Here is a 17,950-nt window from a genome sequence, read left to right as displayed (position 1 = left end):
TTGAATTGTACAGGTTATAGGTCACATTAAAGGTGGGAAAAGTTTTGAAATGATTTATTGTGGTCTCATTGTTTTATATCACAAAAACATGGCATTTTAACAGGGGTGTGTACACTTTTTATATCCACTGTATAGATCTTCTTCTTTCGGCTGCTCCTGTCAGGGGTCGCCACAGCAGATCAACTGTTTCCATTTCTTCCTGTCCTCTGCATCTTGCTCTGTCACACCAACCACCTGCATGTCCTCTCTCACCACATCCATAAACCTTATCTTAGGCCTTCCTCTTTTCCTGTTACCTGGCAGTTTCATTCTTAGCATCTTTTTCCCCAATATACTCTGCATCACTCCTCAGCACATGTCCAAACCAACGTAATCTTGCCTCTCTGGCTTTGTCTCCAAACCTTCCAACCTGGGCTGACCCTCTAATATACTTATTCCTAACCCTGTCCATCCTCATCACACCCAATGCAAATCTTAACATCTTCAACTCTGCCACGTCAAGCTCTGACTCCTTCCTTTTTGTCAATGCCACTGTCTCCAACCCATATAACATAGCTGGTCTCACTACCCTCTTGTAGACCTTCCTTTTCACTCTTACTGGTACTCGTCTGTCACAAATCACTCCTGACACTCTTCTCCACCCACTCCATCATGCCTGTACTCTATTCTTCACCTCTCTTCCACACTCACCATTACTTTGAACTGCTGATCCCAAGTATTTAAACTCATCCACCTTTGCCACCTCTACTCCCTGCATCCTCACCATTCTTCTATCCTCCCTCTCATTCACACACATATATTCTGTCTTAGTCCTGCAGACCTTCATTCCTCTTCTCTCTACAGCAGATCTCCACATCTCCAGGGTCTCCTCCACCTGTTCCCTACTCTCACTACAGATCACAATGTCATCTGCAAACATCATAGTCCACGGGGACTCCTGTCTGATCTCATTTGTCAACCTGTCCATCACCATTATAAATAAGAAAGGGCTCAGAGCTGAACCTTGATGTAATCCCACCTCCACCTTAAACGCATCCGTCACTCCCACCGCAGACCTCATCACTGTCACACTACCCTCGTACATATCCTGTACCACTCTTACATACTTCTCTGACACTCCCAACTTCCTCATACAATACCACAACTCCTCTCTAGGCACCCTGTCATATGCTTTCTCTAAATCCACAAAGACACAATGCAACTCCTCCTGACATTCTCTGTACTTCTCCATCAACCCTCACAAAGCAAACATCGCATCTGTAGTGCTCTTTCTTGGCATGAAACCATACTGCTGATTACTAATCATCACCTCCCTTCTTAACCTAGCTTCCACTACTCTTTCCCATAACTTCATGCTGTGACTGATCAATTTAATCCCTCTGTAATTACTACAGCTCTGCACATCACCCTTATTCTTAAAAATCGGTACCAAAACACTTTTTCTCCATTCTTCAGGCATCTTCTCACTTTCCAAGATTTCATTAAACAATCTAGTTAAAAACTCCACTGCCATTTCACCTAAACACCTCCATGCTTGCACAGGTATGTCATCTGGACCAACAGCCTTTCTGTTCTTCATCCTCTTTATAGCTATCCTTACTTCCTCCTTGCTAATCCACTGCACTTCATGATTCACTATCTGGCACATCATCCAACCTTCTCTCCCTCTCATTCTCTTCATTCATCAGCCCCTCAAAGTACTCTTTCCATCTGCTCAACACACTCTCCTCACTTTTGAGTACGTTTCCCTCATTATCCTTTATCACCCTTACCTGCTGGACATCTTTACTAGCTCGGTCCCTCTGTCTAGCCAATCGGTACAGGTCCTTTTCTCCCTCCTTAGTGTCCAACCTTTCATACAACTCTCCATGTGCCTTATCCTTCGCCACCTCTCTCTTTGCCATGCACCTCATCTCCTTATACTCGTCTACTTTCTTCATATCCACTGTATAGATATGCATATATATATATATATATATATATATATATATATATATATATATATATACACACACACACATATATATGTAGACATACACACACATGATTACATTATGACATTATGTATTGATCAAACAATGCTGAAAACAAAACAGTGACATAAAAAGATTGAACAAACATAGTATGTATACATATATGCATAATATCATATTGTTGGCCATGTGGCCTAATGGATAAGGTGTCAGATTCTGGATCAGAATACTGTAGGTTCAAGTCCTGCCATGGTCATACAAAACCAAGACAGCAATTTTAGATGATCAACTAGAAACTTCTAATGCATTTTGGGAGGGGGGGCTTGGTATAATGCTCAAGGTATTTACTTTACAGACAGAAGGTACAAGGTTAGATTCTCACCTTTGGAAGGAAAATTGGCTAAGGTTAAAATGGTTCACAAGGGCAGCTAGCCTAGTATTTGCTTATGAAGTTTATTACATTAAAAACCCTAAACACCAAAGCTGAAAACGATCTTAAAAGGAAAACAATTTCCTTTTCTGATCTTAACTCTAACCTCCCATAACACTAGCCTCTTTATCAGAACAGTGGCAGTATTATGGGAAGGTTTGTTTCTAAGGTAAGTTACAGGGTTAGGGTTAGCACACATTACTATGTTGGTGTAGGGGAGTTATAAATTCATTCATAAAAGCACCACAGAACTGTCTTCACATCATTATTCTTTGCAACTTATTTTGTAAAAATACTTAAATTGTTCCACAAGGTGTACTAGAGAATACGCAAGACGTGCCAGTATATTAACCTGCACCCATATTCAACCCATCCTGCAGAAGTATCTCTACAGGTGGTGTTCCTCATTCCACAGAGTTCAACACATACTTGCTTTTGCATCAGTAGAGATACTATTTCCTATTCCAGCCTTTGACCCACCTTGTGGAAGTGTCTGCAGAGGTAACGTTCCCTGACTTGCTTGTAGATTGACAAGGCCTTGTCTCTGGAAGTTGAGAAGGTGCTGTTGTTGCAGCTGTTGTACTTGTAGAAGTTGCTGCTGGAATGCCAGTTGTTTGTTACTCAATGGTTGCTGCAGAGAAAACAAAAAGGATTTAACAATTTGTGATCAAACACTTTCTACAATTACTTACAATGGACTGTACCTTAATGAAAATATTTTGTAGGTTAAAGTATTTTGCACATTTCCAGCTTATAAAGATAAGACAAACGGAGATACATTTCTGTCTCCTCACAATGAGCATTAACCAAAAGATGTGATAAAGAGTATCTGGCAAAGTGCAAATACATATATTTTTTATCAACACTTTGCACACATCAGCAAGCATTTATCACTGGTACTAACCATGTAATCAAATAAGGAAATGCTAGTATATGCTATTAAAGAACTAAAAAAAGAAACAAAATAAACACTACACACATGAAATATACACAGGCAGCTGCCATAAACTCTGATAAAATAAATCAAACAAACCCCTACAAAAACATGTAATGGTTTCAGAATGAGCAATGTTAAAATGTTAAAAGAATAAATGGAAATGCTATTACTGACGCAGCACACACAAATAAAAAAAATAATACTAAAATACATTGAAAATCTAAAATGATATCAACAAAACCCTTAATGTACTACTAAAATAATACTGTAAAATTAACTGACATTATTAAAATGGATTACAACTTACCTCAGAACTAGAGTAAAAAAAAAAAACACACGTAACTTGTTCATATAAACTTACACATGCAAAAAAATTTGAATTTAACAGGAAGCTTATGTACTTAAGAGTTCAGTAAAGTGAATTGCAAAATGAATAAAACATTAACAAAGAAAAAAATGGATAACTGGAATAAAGCGAAGACTGACTTTTGACAGTGATCGTGAAAACACCCTGCACTGTAAGATGGAACCTGGCTCCAAACACACCAGACCAAAACATACTCCATGTCTTTCTCATTTGGTTGTGTTTCAAAACATGGAACCAGAATGGATAAAACATCTGCCTGGAGCACAATTTACTGGAATTACAATTAGTAGTAGCATCATAAGTACATTAAAACAGATCTGCTCAATGTCCCCAGCTTCTAATTCAGTGAAGCTTCAGCCATATGCAAAAAAAAGGAGCACCTAAACCTATCAAAAGTTTCAAAAACTGTTTATGTAGGGGTGCAAGCCTCCATGCACCCTCCATGTAGGTGCTTCACTGCAATATCACTCCCTACTTAAATATATTAACTCCATGGTCACATAAAAATGGGTGAAAGCTCACACATACTAAACCACTGTCCATTGGCAGTGGCTGTCTAAAGGGAACATCAATAGCTGCTTCAAAAATCCACCAATTAAACCTTTTTTGTACATTTCTACATGTTTCTCTTTGTTTATTATGGAACTTTGTGTGAACTGTACTACAGTAGACCAAATGATATTTCAACCCCATTAACAATAAACTAAATATGGTTACAATTATTCAGATTCAAACTTCTGAAATTTCATTTTTTTTTCCATAAATCGATAAAGGTATATTTTCCACTTAATTACATTGGAACATCTAACCATTGGCTCTTGGAATGGGCATGATCTAGGGACTTATCCCATTGCCTCTGGAACCAGACTGAATAGTTTACATTGTTTGCCGTGGGTTCCTTTATACCCAAACTAAGTGCTACATAAACCCCTTTGTGCAGTTCTGATATTTTTGATACAGAGGCTACCCATTTTATCCAACTCTTCAGCTGAGCCACAGTCACAGTCCATCGACCTGATACTCTTATATTCGGGCAGAGTGCCTGCTCCATAATCACAAGGTCTCTCAGCATTTCAAAAATGGTAACTTGACATCCATTCATCTACCTACAAAATTAAGGGGTTATTTCTGCAATGAAATCACTGACACTATCTTCTGGCTTTCTTCTGTAGTCCCTAAATTGTTTCTATAGGCTTCATATACAGCAGTACAGAGACACAAACTTTAATTACAGTCAACATAATTAACATCTGACAAGATAGCAATAGCATACATTGCTTTGCCCATGAAAGGCAGAAAAAAACCTCACCCACTGTACTTCAGTTTGGTTCTGATTACACATACTTTCACATGCCTGACAAACTATCAAATTCATCCTCCTCTTTACACTGAGACAAAGGTTTTAGCCTGACCTTAGCATCTCTGGCTAAGTGTTCCCCTTTACTAAACATTATTTGCATTTGCAAATTCAGGAAAACATTTTTCTGAACTGTCAAAAGGTAATGGTCACTACAGAGACAAGTTACGATGGTGGTCTGAAGCCACTCTTCAGTTTGGCAACTACAATAATCAGAACACAGCAACACTTCTTTGACTGTCACAACAGATCGAAGTTCTCAAGACTAAACTAAAAGTATAGATCTTTACAGTTAGATGATTTTTTTAAAGAATACTTGGCAGTTGAAGGAGTTCCCAAAGGCCTCACACCTTTGGAAATTTCCTAATGGTGTATGTCATGATTCTCCAATATGCAAGGAGTTTACTGATTTGTTCAACTGTACTGGTTTCAAACTTAAGACCTTTTAACTGAATTACAACTATCAGGCTTTGGATGATCTTTCCATGAAATTAAGCTACTGAATGACAAATTACAAAATATCTGCTGTTTTCTATTATGGAACTTTGTGTGAACTGTACTACAGTTGACCAAATGATATTTCAACCCCATTAACAATAAACTAAATATGGTTACAATTATTCAGATTCAAACTTCTGAAATTTCATTTTTTTTTCCATAAATCGATAAAGGTATATTTTCCACTTAATTACATTGGAACATCTAACCATTGGCTCTTGGAATGGGCATGATCTAGGGACTTATCCCATTGCCTCTGGAACCAGACTGAATAGTTTACATTGTTTGCCGCGGGTTCCTTTATACCCAAACTAAGTGCTACATAAACCCCTTTGTGCAGTTCTGATATTTTTAATAAACAGAGGCTACCCATTTTATCCAACTCTTCAGCTGAGCCACAGTCACAGTCCATTGACCTGATACTCTTATATTCGGGCAGAGTGCCTGCTCCATAATCACAAGGTCTCTCAGCATTTCAAAAATGGTAACTTGACATCCATTCATCTACCTACAAAATTAAGGGGTTATTTCTGCAATGAAATCACTGACACTATCTTCTGGCTTTCTTATGTAGTCCCTAAATTGTTTCTATAGGCTTCATATACAGCAGTACAGAGACACAAACTTTAATTATAGTCAACATAATTAACATCTGACAAGATAGCAATAGCATACATTGCTTTGCCCATGAAAGGCAGAAAAAAACCTCACCCACTGTACTTCAGTTTGGTTCTGATTACACATACTTTCACATGCCTGACAAACTATCAAATTCATCCTCCTCTTTACACTGAGACAAAGGTTTTAGCCTGACCTTAGCATCTCTGGCTAAGTGTTCCCCTTTACTAAACATTATTTGCATTTGCAAATTCAGGAAAACATTTTTCTGAACTGTCAAAAGGTAATGGTCACTACAGAGACAAGTTACGATGGTGGTCTGAAGCCACTCTTCAGTTTGGCAACTACAATAATCAGAACACAGCAACACTTCTTTGACTGTCACAACAGATCGAAATTCTCAAGACTAAACTAAAAGTATAGATCTTTACAGTTAGATGATTTTTTTAAAGAATAGTTGGCAGTTGAAGGAGTTCCCAAAGGCCTCACACCTTTGGAAATTTCCTAATGGTGTATGTCATGATTCTCCAATATGCAAGGAGTTTACTGATTTGTTCAACTGTACTGGTTTCAAACTTAAAACCTTTTAACTGAATTACAACTATCAGGCTTTGGATGATCTTTCCATGAAATTAAGCTACTGAATGACAAATTACAAAAGATCTGCTGTTTTCTATTATGGAAAAGTTCATATGATGAAGTTTTTCTTAAAAGTAAATAAGGCTTGTAAAGAAGTTATGGAAATGCAAACTAAAAAGTTAGAGAAAGAGATCAGATTGAATATGAAGAGAGGGAAGCCTATCCACTTCCTAAAGGAAGAAAAACTGACAATGACTTTCAACAGACTACACTGGATAACAATAACCGCAGTGAGGTCTTAGAGGGGCATTATTCTGAATATTATGATCATTTTTTTGAAACAGCATTCACTGAAACATTCAGCTTGGATAGTCAACAAGAGCTAGCATCAACAGCCACAATGCCAATGTCATCAGCAAAGACTGTGACAAACAGGGTACAGTACACAAATGTATTCCTGAAAGAAGATGACCAGTCAGAGATTGCCAATGTCACATTAGATCAGCAGGATTCATTGTTAGAGATTGTTGAAAATTTTATCCGGTGGTGACTTCACCACTTGGATGTTTTTTAAGACATGGTTATACTTCTTTTGCCTGTATTTAGTGCAGATGACACCTTATTTGACCTTAAATGTGTAAGTTTGTAAGATGAATCTTAATGTTATACTTTCTACACAAGTCTGACAGTACAAACATGTTAAGCAAGTTTAAATGCACTAGCTGTTTTCAGTCCCCCTCCAATACAGCGCGTAACTGCTTTGAAAACACCCGTGAACCAGACATTAGGAGGGTTTGTGCACATAGATGAGAGAGGTATTTTTTAATCTTAGTATGGATAAGTTTTATGTTGTTGAAAAATTTCAAGAGATAGGACATTAAAGCTGATAAAGCCTTATAAAGGAGGCTGCCTTGTTATTAGGCACAGTACAGATTATTCGTTTAATATGAGAAAGAAGTTGGCTGACATTTATTCGGTTGTTTCTACAAATGATTTGAAAAAGAAATTATGTCTCAACACTCCATCTGTTTTGTCGATCTTCACTTACCCTTGACCGTGGGTTCGGTTCTGTATCTTGGAACTGACTCAGCCGTTACTCCAGCTCATGCCTTCCACAAACTCTCAAACTTACCTCTAGACATAATGCTCCCCTCAAGATTACCTAGGATCGAGTTTGCATAAAATAGTGACAGGCAGAAAATAAGAGATCAGAGACCATATCTGTAGTCATAAAGGAAAAATCCAGTCTATTCGGATAGATATGTTCCACCTAGAAGGCTGAAATTCATAGGGAAGAAGGGTGGGGATGTCAAGGATCGGCAACACAGATGGAATGTTATGGTAAGACATAACTTCTTTATCTGATGTTGTCAATCTTAACTTAATCCTTGACTATGGGACAGAGTCCCCAGTTATCAAAATCTTGGGAGGTCTTACAGAAGAATATTCCTGAGCACCATTGAGCCAAAGGATGCTCAACCCTTAGAGACCAGATCCAACCTGTAATGAGTAATAAAAGTAAGCAGGGATGCCAAAGTAGTCACTGCGCATATATCACCTATAGAGGTTCTAGCATGGAAAAATGCGGAAGTGGCTATTGCTCTCATAGAATGCACTTTTACACATCCCTGCAGCTGCACTTTCCTTTTGTTATGAATGAAGGTTAGGCAGTCCTTAAGCTATTTGCCCAGAGAAGCAGATGAGAACGAAACAAACAAATGATCAAATTTTCTAAATTCCTTCGTTCTGTGAAGGTAAAAATATAATTTTCTGTGAACATCTAGCAAATGCAGACAATATTCACCTTTGTTTGAAAATTTGGGAAAAATACTGGAAGTTGTACAGTCTGATTGATATTAGTGTCAGACACTACCTTGGTAAAAAGGAAGGATTTGTTCATAAAGACACCCTGTCCTCATGAAAGATTAGGTAAGGAGGCTTGCACAACAAAGCCTGTAACTCATATATCCTTCTCACAGAAGTAACAGCAACCAAAAGTGAGGTTTTCTAGGATAAATACTTCAAATTGTGATTTGCAGATGTTCAAATGGGGGATTAATTAGAGAATGTAGCACCAGATTCAAGTCCCAAAGAGTAGATGGGTCCTTGTATGGAGGTCCCAGCAATAATGTTCCTTTCAGACAGGCTTTACAAAGTTTGTGTGACATTAGAGCTGTATCATTTAGACAATTATGAAAATCTGAAACTGCAGCTAGATGAACCCGTACAGTTGAGGGGGATGCCACCACATCAAAAAGCGACAATAAAAATTCCAAGACCTTATGAATTGGTGCAGAATATGGGTTGAGATCGTTTTATGTAGCCCATTTTGAAAATTTCTTCCACTTGATACTGCACAATCATCTAGTCGAAGGTTTGTGGGGGGCTAGAATAATTTGGTGAACTGGGGCAGAAAGACTGGTATGCCTGGCAATCAATGGAACTGGAGAAGCCATGCAGTGAGCTTGAGATTTTGAAGATTTGGATGAATGAGTCCTTCTGGATGGGACAATATGTCTGGAGCGGAGTCCAGTCCAAGGTTTTTGAATTAAGTGAGGCCACAGAGAGGGAAACCAAATTTGTCAAGGGCAGAATGGAGCAATGAGAATTATCCTGTTCTTTGAACTGTTGGCTTTCTTCAAAAACTGGGAAATGATAGGAATCAGGAGAAAGGCAAACAGTAGACCGGGGGAGGCAATTGTGAAGGAGAGAATCTTTTTGCGACTCCCCAGGAGGGGGGATGAGGGCGAAGTAGCTACTGCACTTGTTGTTCAGAGGGGATGCAAAGAGATCGCAGCATGGCTGGCCCCATCAAAGGAATATTTTTTCCACCATGAAAGTGTTGAAAGACTGCTTGTGAGGGATCAGGATGCTCCTGCTCAATTAGTCTGTAATCATGCTGGAGCTATCCGGAATATGTGTTGCGATTAGAAAGTGGTTGGATAAAACTGCCCATTGCCGTACTCTGAGTGCTTCACGACAAAGAGTAAGATCTGGTTCCCCCTTGTTTGTTGATGCACCAAACCACTGACATGTTGTCTGTTTGGATTGCAATTGTTCCCGAGGGGAGGGTTCCTTAGAATGCTTGCAACACCAGAAGCACTACCCTCATCTCTAGAACACTGATGTGCAAATTGTCCTCTAAATAGGACCAAGTGCCTTGGGCTATCTTTCCCAGATAACAGCCCCCCCCACCCGGAGGTGCATCCATGGTCACTACGGCTTGTGGTTGAGAAGGGACAAAGGGATGGCTCGAAAAGGATGTCGTTGGAATGAAGCCACCAACTCAGGTCATTTTTCCATAAACTGGTGATCTGAACTTGATGGGACATTGGTTCTCTCAGTAATGACCACTGTGACACCAAGAGTCACTGTATAACTTGCATAGGAAAACTCACCAAGGGAACTAAAGTGATGGCGGGCACCACAGACCCTGGAGTCTGTAATACTAGTCTCACAGTCAACTGTTCTATTGTGAATAATCTGGCTGACTTGTGATTTTTTTCTTTGAAGTCTTTCTTGGTGTAGAGATGTGATACAGGTGCTTTTGTCCAACATCGCTCCTTTGAATTCTAAATGCTCTGTTGGCTCTAGATGGAATTTTTAGTAGCTGACAGTGATCCCCAGTGAGGAGCAAGTTTGAAGGATGGAGTTCCTTGCTTGTAGCGTAGATGCCTGGTGGTTGCAGTAATGAGGTAGTCATCTAGGTAAGGAAACACCCAGAATCCCTTGCAGTCTGAAGTGAGCTGCAACAACTGCCATGCATTTGGTTAACACCCTGGGGTCTATGGTGAGACCAAAGGGTATGGCTCTGAACTGATACTAACTGGCCCCCAGCCAGAAGTGCAGAAATCTTTTGGAGTGTTTGTCTATTTTTATGTGATAATATGCATCCTGAAGATCTAATGAGCACATCAAATCCAAATTGTCTTTCCCCAAGGATGGGAGAATAGACTGAATCGTGAACATCCAGAATTTGGTTTGTTGAACTGACTTGTTCAAGACACTGAACAAGAGAACTTCTGGGGGTGACCTTGGGGAAGCTTCTCCTTAAAAGTTAGTACTTTCTGTGCAAGACTCTTCAGGGGAGTTCAAGTGCTTCCTCTTGCACTTTCTCTTCCAGGGCATCTCCTCAGTGGGACTGACCCCGGAGGTGTCTGCAGAGCACATAACCACCATGGTTGAATCCTAAGGTTTCTGTGCCTGCTGTCCCAGTCAGAGGCTGGTGGTAGTTCTGGGTGAGGGGAAGGAACGTGATGCTGTTCCAATGACACAGGAATTGACTGATCTTGTAGTGGACAAGGCCCTCTCCATGGCCTGGAAACAGCCCCCCCCCCATAGAGGAAAGGGAGCCCGTAATCGAAATAGACTCCATCGATACCAGGGTCCCATCCCTTACCGATGTAATCATCCCCAATCCCTGAAACCACAGTTGAACATATGCGTACCAAACCTTCAAGAAGCATGGACAGCTCCAATAAGATCAGTGTCGGTACACACATCTTGGAACAAATGAAGCACCGACCCCAAGAGGTCTCGGGTCTATATTATATTAGCGAATGCTTGAAATTGCGAATGCTATATAATTGACCCAAACAGTCCGAAAAGTCAAAATGTCGAACACATGGATCAGTGATCCCCCCCCCCCCCAGGGAAAAACATTGCTGATCTGTATAAAAAAAAAAAAAAAAAAAAAAAAAGGTGGAGGCTTCGCTTCTACACCCCCCCCCCCCCTACTTAAATATACCAACTCCGAGATCGCACCACAGTGGTGGAAATGGAAAAGTCATGAAAACGGCTCAGTAATTTTTCCCTAGGAAAAAAAAAAATCGCTGTTCTGTGCTTTCGGCATTTTGCCATTTCACATAAAAATGTTCGACAAAACAGCGTTCGCAACTTTAAGCATTCGCTTAAATAATAGGAACCCGAGGTCTCTGGTTCCAACAGAACTGAAGAGCTCAGGGTAGTTATCGGCACTGGAGACAAGGGTCTCATTGGTAATGATACTATCGACACTGGGACTGTCGGAACCAGGAACTCCAAATGGTCAGGTAGTCAGAGGAGGAACAAGAATCAGGTTATTAGAGACATGTAAAGTTCCAGAGCCAGAAGTACTAGGAACTGAAGAAATGGCTAATCCCCTCACCACCAGCATCTGGTCCACTAGCCTCAGAACACTGGACTCCCATGAGAATCTTGGTGTAACAGATTGAACAGACCGATGTGGACTGGAGTCTATCCAAGCATGGACTTGGCAGTTGGTCTACAAAGGGGTCAATTTTCAGGGAGTACCATGTGCGAGGCAAATCCTTGAAAGAAAACTCCTTCAGTTCCATGACTGGTGTTAGGGAAGAGGGTGAAAGTCTGAATCAAGGAAGTAGTGGGTGCCGGAATTGTCAGTGCAGAGATCGGCACCGATGCTGGCATCTACTTTCCATCCGGTTCCGCCAAAACTGTGGGAACCAGGGAAGACGGTCTTTTTAACCGGCAGTTCCAATGAGAGTGTTTGAACAGAGTGGCTCCTCTTCTTAGAACCCTCATGCCTGGAGGAAGAGGAGGAAGAAAGGGAGCTCACATTAGTCTTAGAAGCCACAGATATGACCTCATCAAAGCCAGATTTTATCAGGCCTTTCAAGATTAACTTGTTTTGTCTCTCTATGAGGGCTCAGTGACTAATGCCATGACAGATAGCACAGTCTTCTTGAAGGTGCACCAGGCCCAAGCAGTAAACACACAAGTCATATCTGTCAGAGTTTGGCAGTTTATGGTCACACTTATGACATCTCTTGAAGCCAGAAGTGCCTTTAGTCTTTTTAGCCACATCAAAAAAGCACTAACAAACACACACACAGACAGACAATAGGAAGTTTTTTTTTGAACAGGAAAAACGTACCAACAATTGTACGACAAATTTACCGTAGCGGTAAAAGGACAGAAGGGAAAGAGGTACCAACAAAGGTAGGGGAAGACTACCTCAAATGTAAGAAAAGGGAAGGAGGAATACCAACAATGGTAAACCAGAGAAAAACTACACCAGTAAAGTTAAGGGAAGAGGAACTGGGCAAAGAACAGATTTTAGGGAAACAACTGCTCAGTTAAGAATTTGAACAAAGGAAAAACAACAGTTACAGTGGTAAAAAAATTGCTAGCTTGAGAGCTGACAAGGAGAGGAATACATCTGGTACTTAAAGCGGCAAACCAGATAAGGTAATCTTGAGAGGAGCATTACGGGTACAGCTAAGTTTGAGAGTTTTTGGAAGGTGTGAACTGGAATAATGGCAGAGTCGGTTCCAAGATATGGAACCAAACCCACAGTCAAGGATTAAGTGAAGATTGACAACATTAGTTCATTAATTACAGCAATGTTAACCTGATTCAGCAAGATTTACTGTTACAGGATATATTTCTCATGAGTTGTTCAATTTTCTAAATGTTGTCATTCTTAAGGTAATAGCCACATTAGAAATACCCAAAACACATAAAAATTGTAGATTTGTTCTTTTCATCCTATTGTGTCTGCAAAAAGGTCTGTTATACTGGCCTGACAATACCTGTTGATCAGATGTTAAAATACATCTTTCACAGCCATAGTCATATTTTAAAAGACTCATGGCATTCTTTGCAATGCCTTTCAAAAGTTAACTTTTTTGATGATTTAATGTTACTGCAGATAGTGGTCATTTATATACTGTTACACCACAAGAGAATATCCTTTTGTATGTTATGGAAAATGTGCAGTTGTAAGAGAAACTGTGCTACAACGAAGTTAGGTTGATTGAAAGCTTTTTATATATTACTCAAATAATTTTTTTTTTGATTGGGGAATATTTTAAACAGTTGAATGGTGTGGCAATGGGGGCAGTGTCTACACCCACATATGCAAATATGGTACTGTTATACAGGGGAGAGGAACTTATATTTCCCAGAAAGGTTGCACCCTACATTCAACTGTATTTGTTATCAAAATGACTTGTTTATTCTTTGGTTTGGTGCAACTGCTATATTGCTAGAGATGTTTGAAAATTTAAAAACCACGACTGGATTTTTGTTTTGAGTTTTCTGTTGTCAGAATTCATTTTTTCGATGTGGAATATGTATCTACACTACCACAACTGCTTTCCAAATAAACAAAAAGCAGATTATTAGTTGCCTCAACTAATTTTTAAAGCTGATGTACTTATGGATGAACTAAAGATTTTGATTTTTTTTTTTGTCAACAGAAAGTTCCCTTCAGATTTCATTGTCTCTATTACCCAGCCCTGGACATTGTGCCTAATAGTTCTACAAATATCAGCTCATTTTATATATTACGATTTTGTTTTACGGGGTAAAGGTGGGTAAAAAAGAAGTTATGTACTTAACCATAACTTTCCATGTGCGTTGTCCATCTTGACCTTTATTGTCACTGATAGGGAAGGATTCGATCCATCTTGGACATTCTAAAAGGTCAAGGTCTTCAACAAAGCTCGTGGACATCCTTCTTTACCCATAATGCAACCCCTAGCTTCCTCAGATCTTGTTTGCCCCTAGTATTATTACAAATGTAAGGCAGAATTATGTGTGTATATATATATATATATATATATATATATATATATATATATATATATGTGTGTGTGTGTGTGTGTGTGTATATATATATATATATATATATATATATATATATATGTATACATACATATCAAAATATACATCAGAATATAAATTCTGAGGTTATATGGCTGTGTAGCCACTTCGTCTCCCAGGAGTTTAGGCGGGGGTTATGGAGGGAGGGTTGTGAGAATAAAGGACGAGATGGACAACACACATGGACCGTTATACAAGTACATAACTTCTTTATGTGATGCTGTCAATCTCGTCTTTATTCTCACTGATGGGACTGCGCCCCTAGCAACATGACTCTTGGGTGGCTCATGGGAGAATATTCCTCAGAACCAAAACAGGCTCTGCTCTTAGAGGTCAAATCTACTTTGTAATGAGTAATAAAGGTATGAGGTTTTGCCCAAGTTGCTGCAGTGCAGATATTATCCAGTGTTAATCTAGCTTGAAAGGCTGCAAACATGGCTACAGACCTTGCAGAATGAGCTCTAACCCTATCTGGAAGTGTTCTATTTTTTAAATTATAAATGCAGGATATACAAAGTGTAGGCCATTTTGATAAGGTAAGCTTTGTGTTTGGGTGACCTTTTTTAATGTCAGAATAAGAGATGAATAGTTGATCCGATTTTCTAATTTCAGAAGTTCTATGCAAGTAGAAATGTAACAGACTATGAACATCTAGGAGAGCAGTGAATATTCTCCTTTATTCAGGAAGTTAGGAAAGAAAACTGGCAGCTCTATACATTAACTGAGGTTACTTTGAGACAACTTTCTGTACATATGAGGGGTTAGTGCATAGAGAAACTCTGTCCTTATGAAAAATTTGGTAAGGGGGTTTAGCAGACAAAGCTTGTAATTCAGACACACTTCTGGCTGAAGTAATAGCACTAAAAAGAGCATTTTCCAGGAGAGGTACTTCATCTCACATGTAGCTGATGCTTCAAAGGGAGGACAGGTCATGTTAGATAAGATGAAATTCAAATCCTGGGGGTAGGGTGAATTTTTATATAGGGGTCTTATCATAATGGTTCCTTTCAAAAACGCTTTACAAAGTCTGTGTGACATGATTGAAGAATCATTTTCTCCTATATGAAAACTGGAAATTGCTGCCAACAGAACCCTAATAGTTGCTACAACAACTCCTTCACTGAAAAGTTTTGTCAAATATTGTAGAATAGAATGTATGGGTGCAGAAAAAGGGTCTATCTGATTTTCACTTGTCTGTGTAACAAATATTCCCCATTTACTTTGGTACAATTTTCGTGTAGATGTTTTACGGGTAGATAACAAAATGTCTGACTGGAGAGGAAAGGGATGGAAACCTGGTGATCAGGGGAAAGGGAGCAGCCAAGCTGTTAGTCTGAGATTGTCCAGGTTCGGATGAACCATTCCTGACAGCGGAGTCAGAAGGTCAGGAGCAGGGTCCAGAATCCATAGTTCATCCCGAAGATTGGGCTGTAGAAAGTGAAACCAGATGTGACGAGGCCAATAGGGGGCAATAAGGATTATTGACGTCTCCAACAAACTTGTCTTCTGCAAAAACTTTTGTATTAGATGGATTAGAGTAAGACATAAAGAAGGCCTGGAGGCCAATCATGAACAAGTGCACCCCTTGCTGACTCCCCATGGGGGGATCAGAGCAAAGTAGTTGCTGCATTTGGCATTGGTGGGTGAGGAGAAGAGATCACAACAAGGCTGGCTCCATTTCCAGATGATCTCTTCCATTACTTTCTGGTTGAAGGACCACTCGTGAGGCCATAAAATGGCTCAGCTCAACTTATCCACAATCATGTTGGATTTCCCCGAGATGTACGTTGCTATAAGAAAATGGTTAGAGGCGGTAGCCCATTGCCAGACCCTCACAGCTTCTCAACAAAGGGGGTAAGATCTGGTTCCTCCCTGTTTCTTTATGTACCAGACTATGGACATATTGTCCGACTGGATTGCTATTGTTCCTAGAGGGAGAGTGTCTTGAAAGTACAGTTGTGTACACTTACCATAAATGTAGATATTCAAGTGTATTCACTGTTGGATTCATCACATTTGGGTTATCCCTGCCAGGGTAGCCCTCGACTGGCCCAAATACCAGAGGCTTAGCATTTCTGCGTCGGTTGCTGCTGCTTCAGGACTGACGTCAGGTCATCAGCAGTATAAAGTAAGGCAGCCGACACCATTACATCAGTTTTTCTTGCCCTAACCTGTCAGGAGCCCCCAAGTGGGAGCCAGGTTCTGGTGGAAGAACCCCACCAGCAGAAAGTAAATACCAATATGTCCCTTGTAAGGAAAGAAAAGAAAGAAGAGGGGGATGGAGGGAGGGAAACCAGGACTGCAACAGTGAACACACTTGAACATCTACATTTATGCTAAGTGTACACAACTGTACTATGTTCTTCATGTTTCACTGTTGCAGTCATCACATTTGGGTTGATTCCCAAAGCTGAGGAAAAGGGTGGAAGCAGTCAAGGAAACTAGGGACTGGCTAGGATGTCCTGCAAGACTGTAGAGGCAAACCCTGCTCTGGATTTGGAGAAGATAGGCAGGTGGTAATGTTTTTGAAGGTGTGAACAGATGTCCAGGTGGCAGCCTCCAGAATGTCCCTGGTGGGGACTCCTCTGAGGAAAGCTGCAGAGGTGGAGGCTGCTCTGGTGGAATGAGTCCTGGCCCCCATGGGGGGAGGCTTTCCATGTTGTTTGTGGCAGAAATGGATACAGTGTGCTATCCATTTGGAGATGGTTTGTTTGGAGATGGCTTTCCCCTTTGCCCCTGCAGCAAATCTAACCAGCAATTGATCAGACTTTCTGAAGGATTTAGTCCTGTCTAGACAGAATGTGAGCTGTCTGTGCACATCTAGAAAGTGCAGAACCCTTTCCCCCTTGTTCTGTGGGTTAGGGAAAAAGGTGGGTAAATGAATGGATTGGTTGAGAGCCACACTGGACACTGCCTTGGGCATGAAGGATGGGTTACTCCTGAGGGATACCCTATCAGCATGGAAGATGATGAAGGGTTCCCACAGCCATGGGTGCTTGCAGCTCAGAGACCCTTCTGGCTGAAGTGATGGCCAAAAGGAAAGCTGTTTTCCAGGAGAGAAATTTTAGCTCTGCTGAAGAGGCAGGTTTGAAGGGGGGGGTGAGCTTTTCCAACATACAGTTAAGATCCCAAGCTGGGACTGGTGCTCTTCTGGGTGGCCTCAAGTTGCAAGCCCCTCTTAGGAACTGTTTGATCAGAGGGTGTGAAAAAAAGGGGCTGCTCAGTGGGAAAATGAGCAAAGACAGCAAAGGCATGAATTTTAATAGAGGAAAAAGAGTCCACTGTGTAGCAGGTCAGCTAAGAAATCCAGGATGAGAGGGAGGGAGGGAGGGAGGGCTGTGCCGTATTGGCTCCCTTAGCTTGAATCCAGGTGCAGAATCTTTTCCATTTGTCACTATAAGACTTCCAAGTGCTAGGGCGCCTGGTTTCACGTATAACATCTAGAACCTGTTTGCTGAAGTTGGCAGATTCAGGGGGGTTAGGGAATATGCCAAGCTGTTAATCTGAGGGTCTGCAATTGGGGATGCATGAATTTTCCATCCTTCTGGGTCAGGAGTGTTGGGAT

General features: G+C 40.5%; 1 protein-coding gene across 3 annotated transcripts in view; it reads right to left on the bottom strand.

The window, feature by feature from the left end:
- LOC122806392 (forkhead box protein P4-like) overlaps window positions 1–17,950 on the bottom strand; it is a 1,692,547-nt gene that overhangs the window by 529,165 nt on the left and 1,145,432 nt on the right. For all 3 annotated transcript variants that reach the window (XM_044076752.1, XM_044076754.1, XM_044076753.1), the window contains exon 6: window positions 2,884–3,034. In XM_044076752.1, the coding sequence (XP_043932687.1) occupies window positions 2,884–3,034 (151 nt within the window). The remainder of the gene's footprint in view (window positions 1–2,883; window positions 3,035–17,950) is intronic.

The sequence above is a fragment of the Protopterus annectens genome, chromosome 7.part0 (genome assembly GCF_019279795.1).
Source record: "Protopterus annectens isolate FY-2018-M chromosome 7.part0, PAN1.0, whole genome shotgun sequence".
NCBI lineage: Eukaryota > Metazoa > Chordata > Ceratodontiformes > Protopteridae > Protopterus > Protopterus annectens.
Note: the sequence above shows the minus strand (reverse complement) of the source record. Positions and strands in the feature narration are given on the sequence as shown.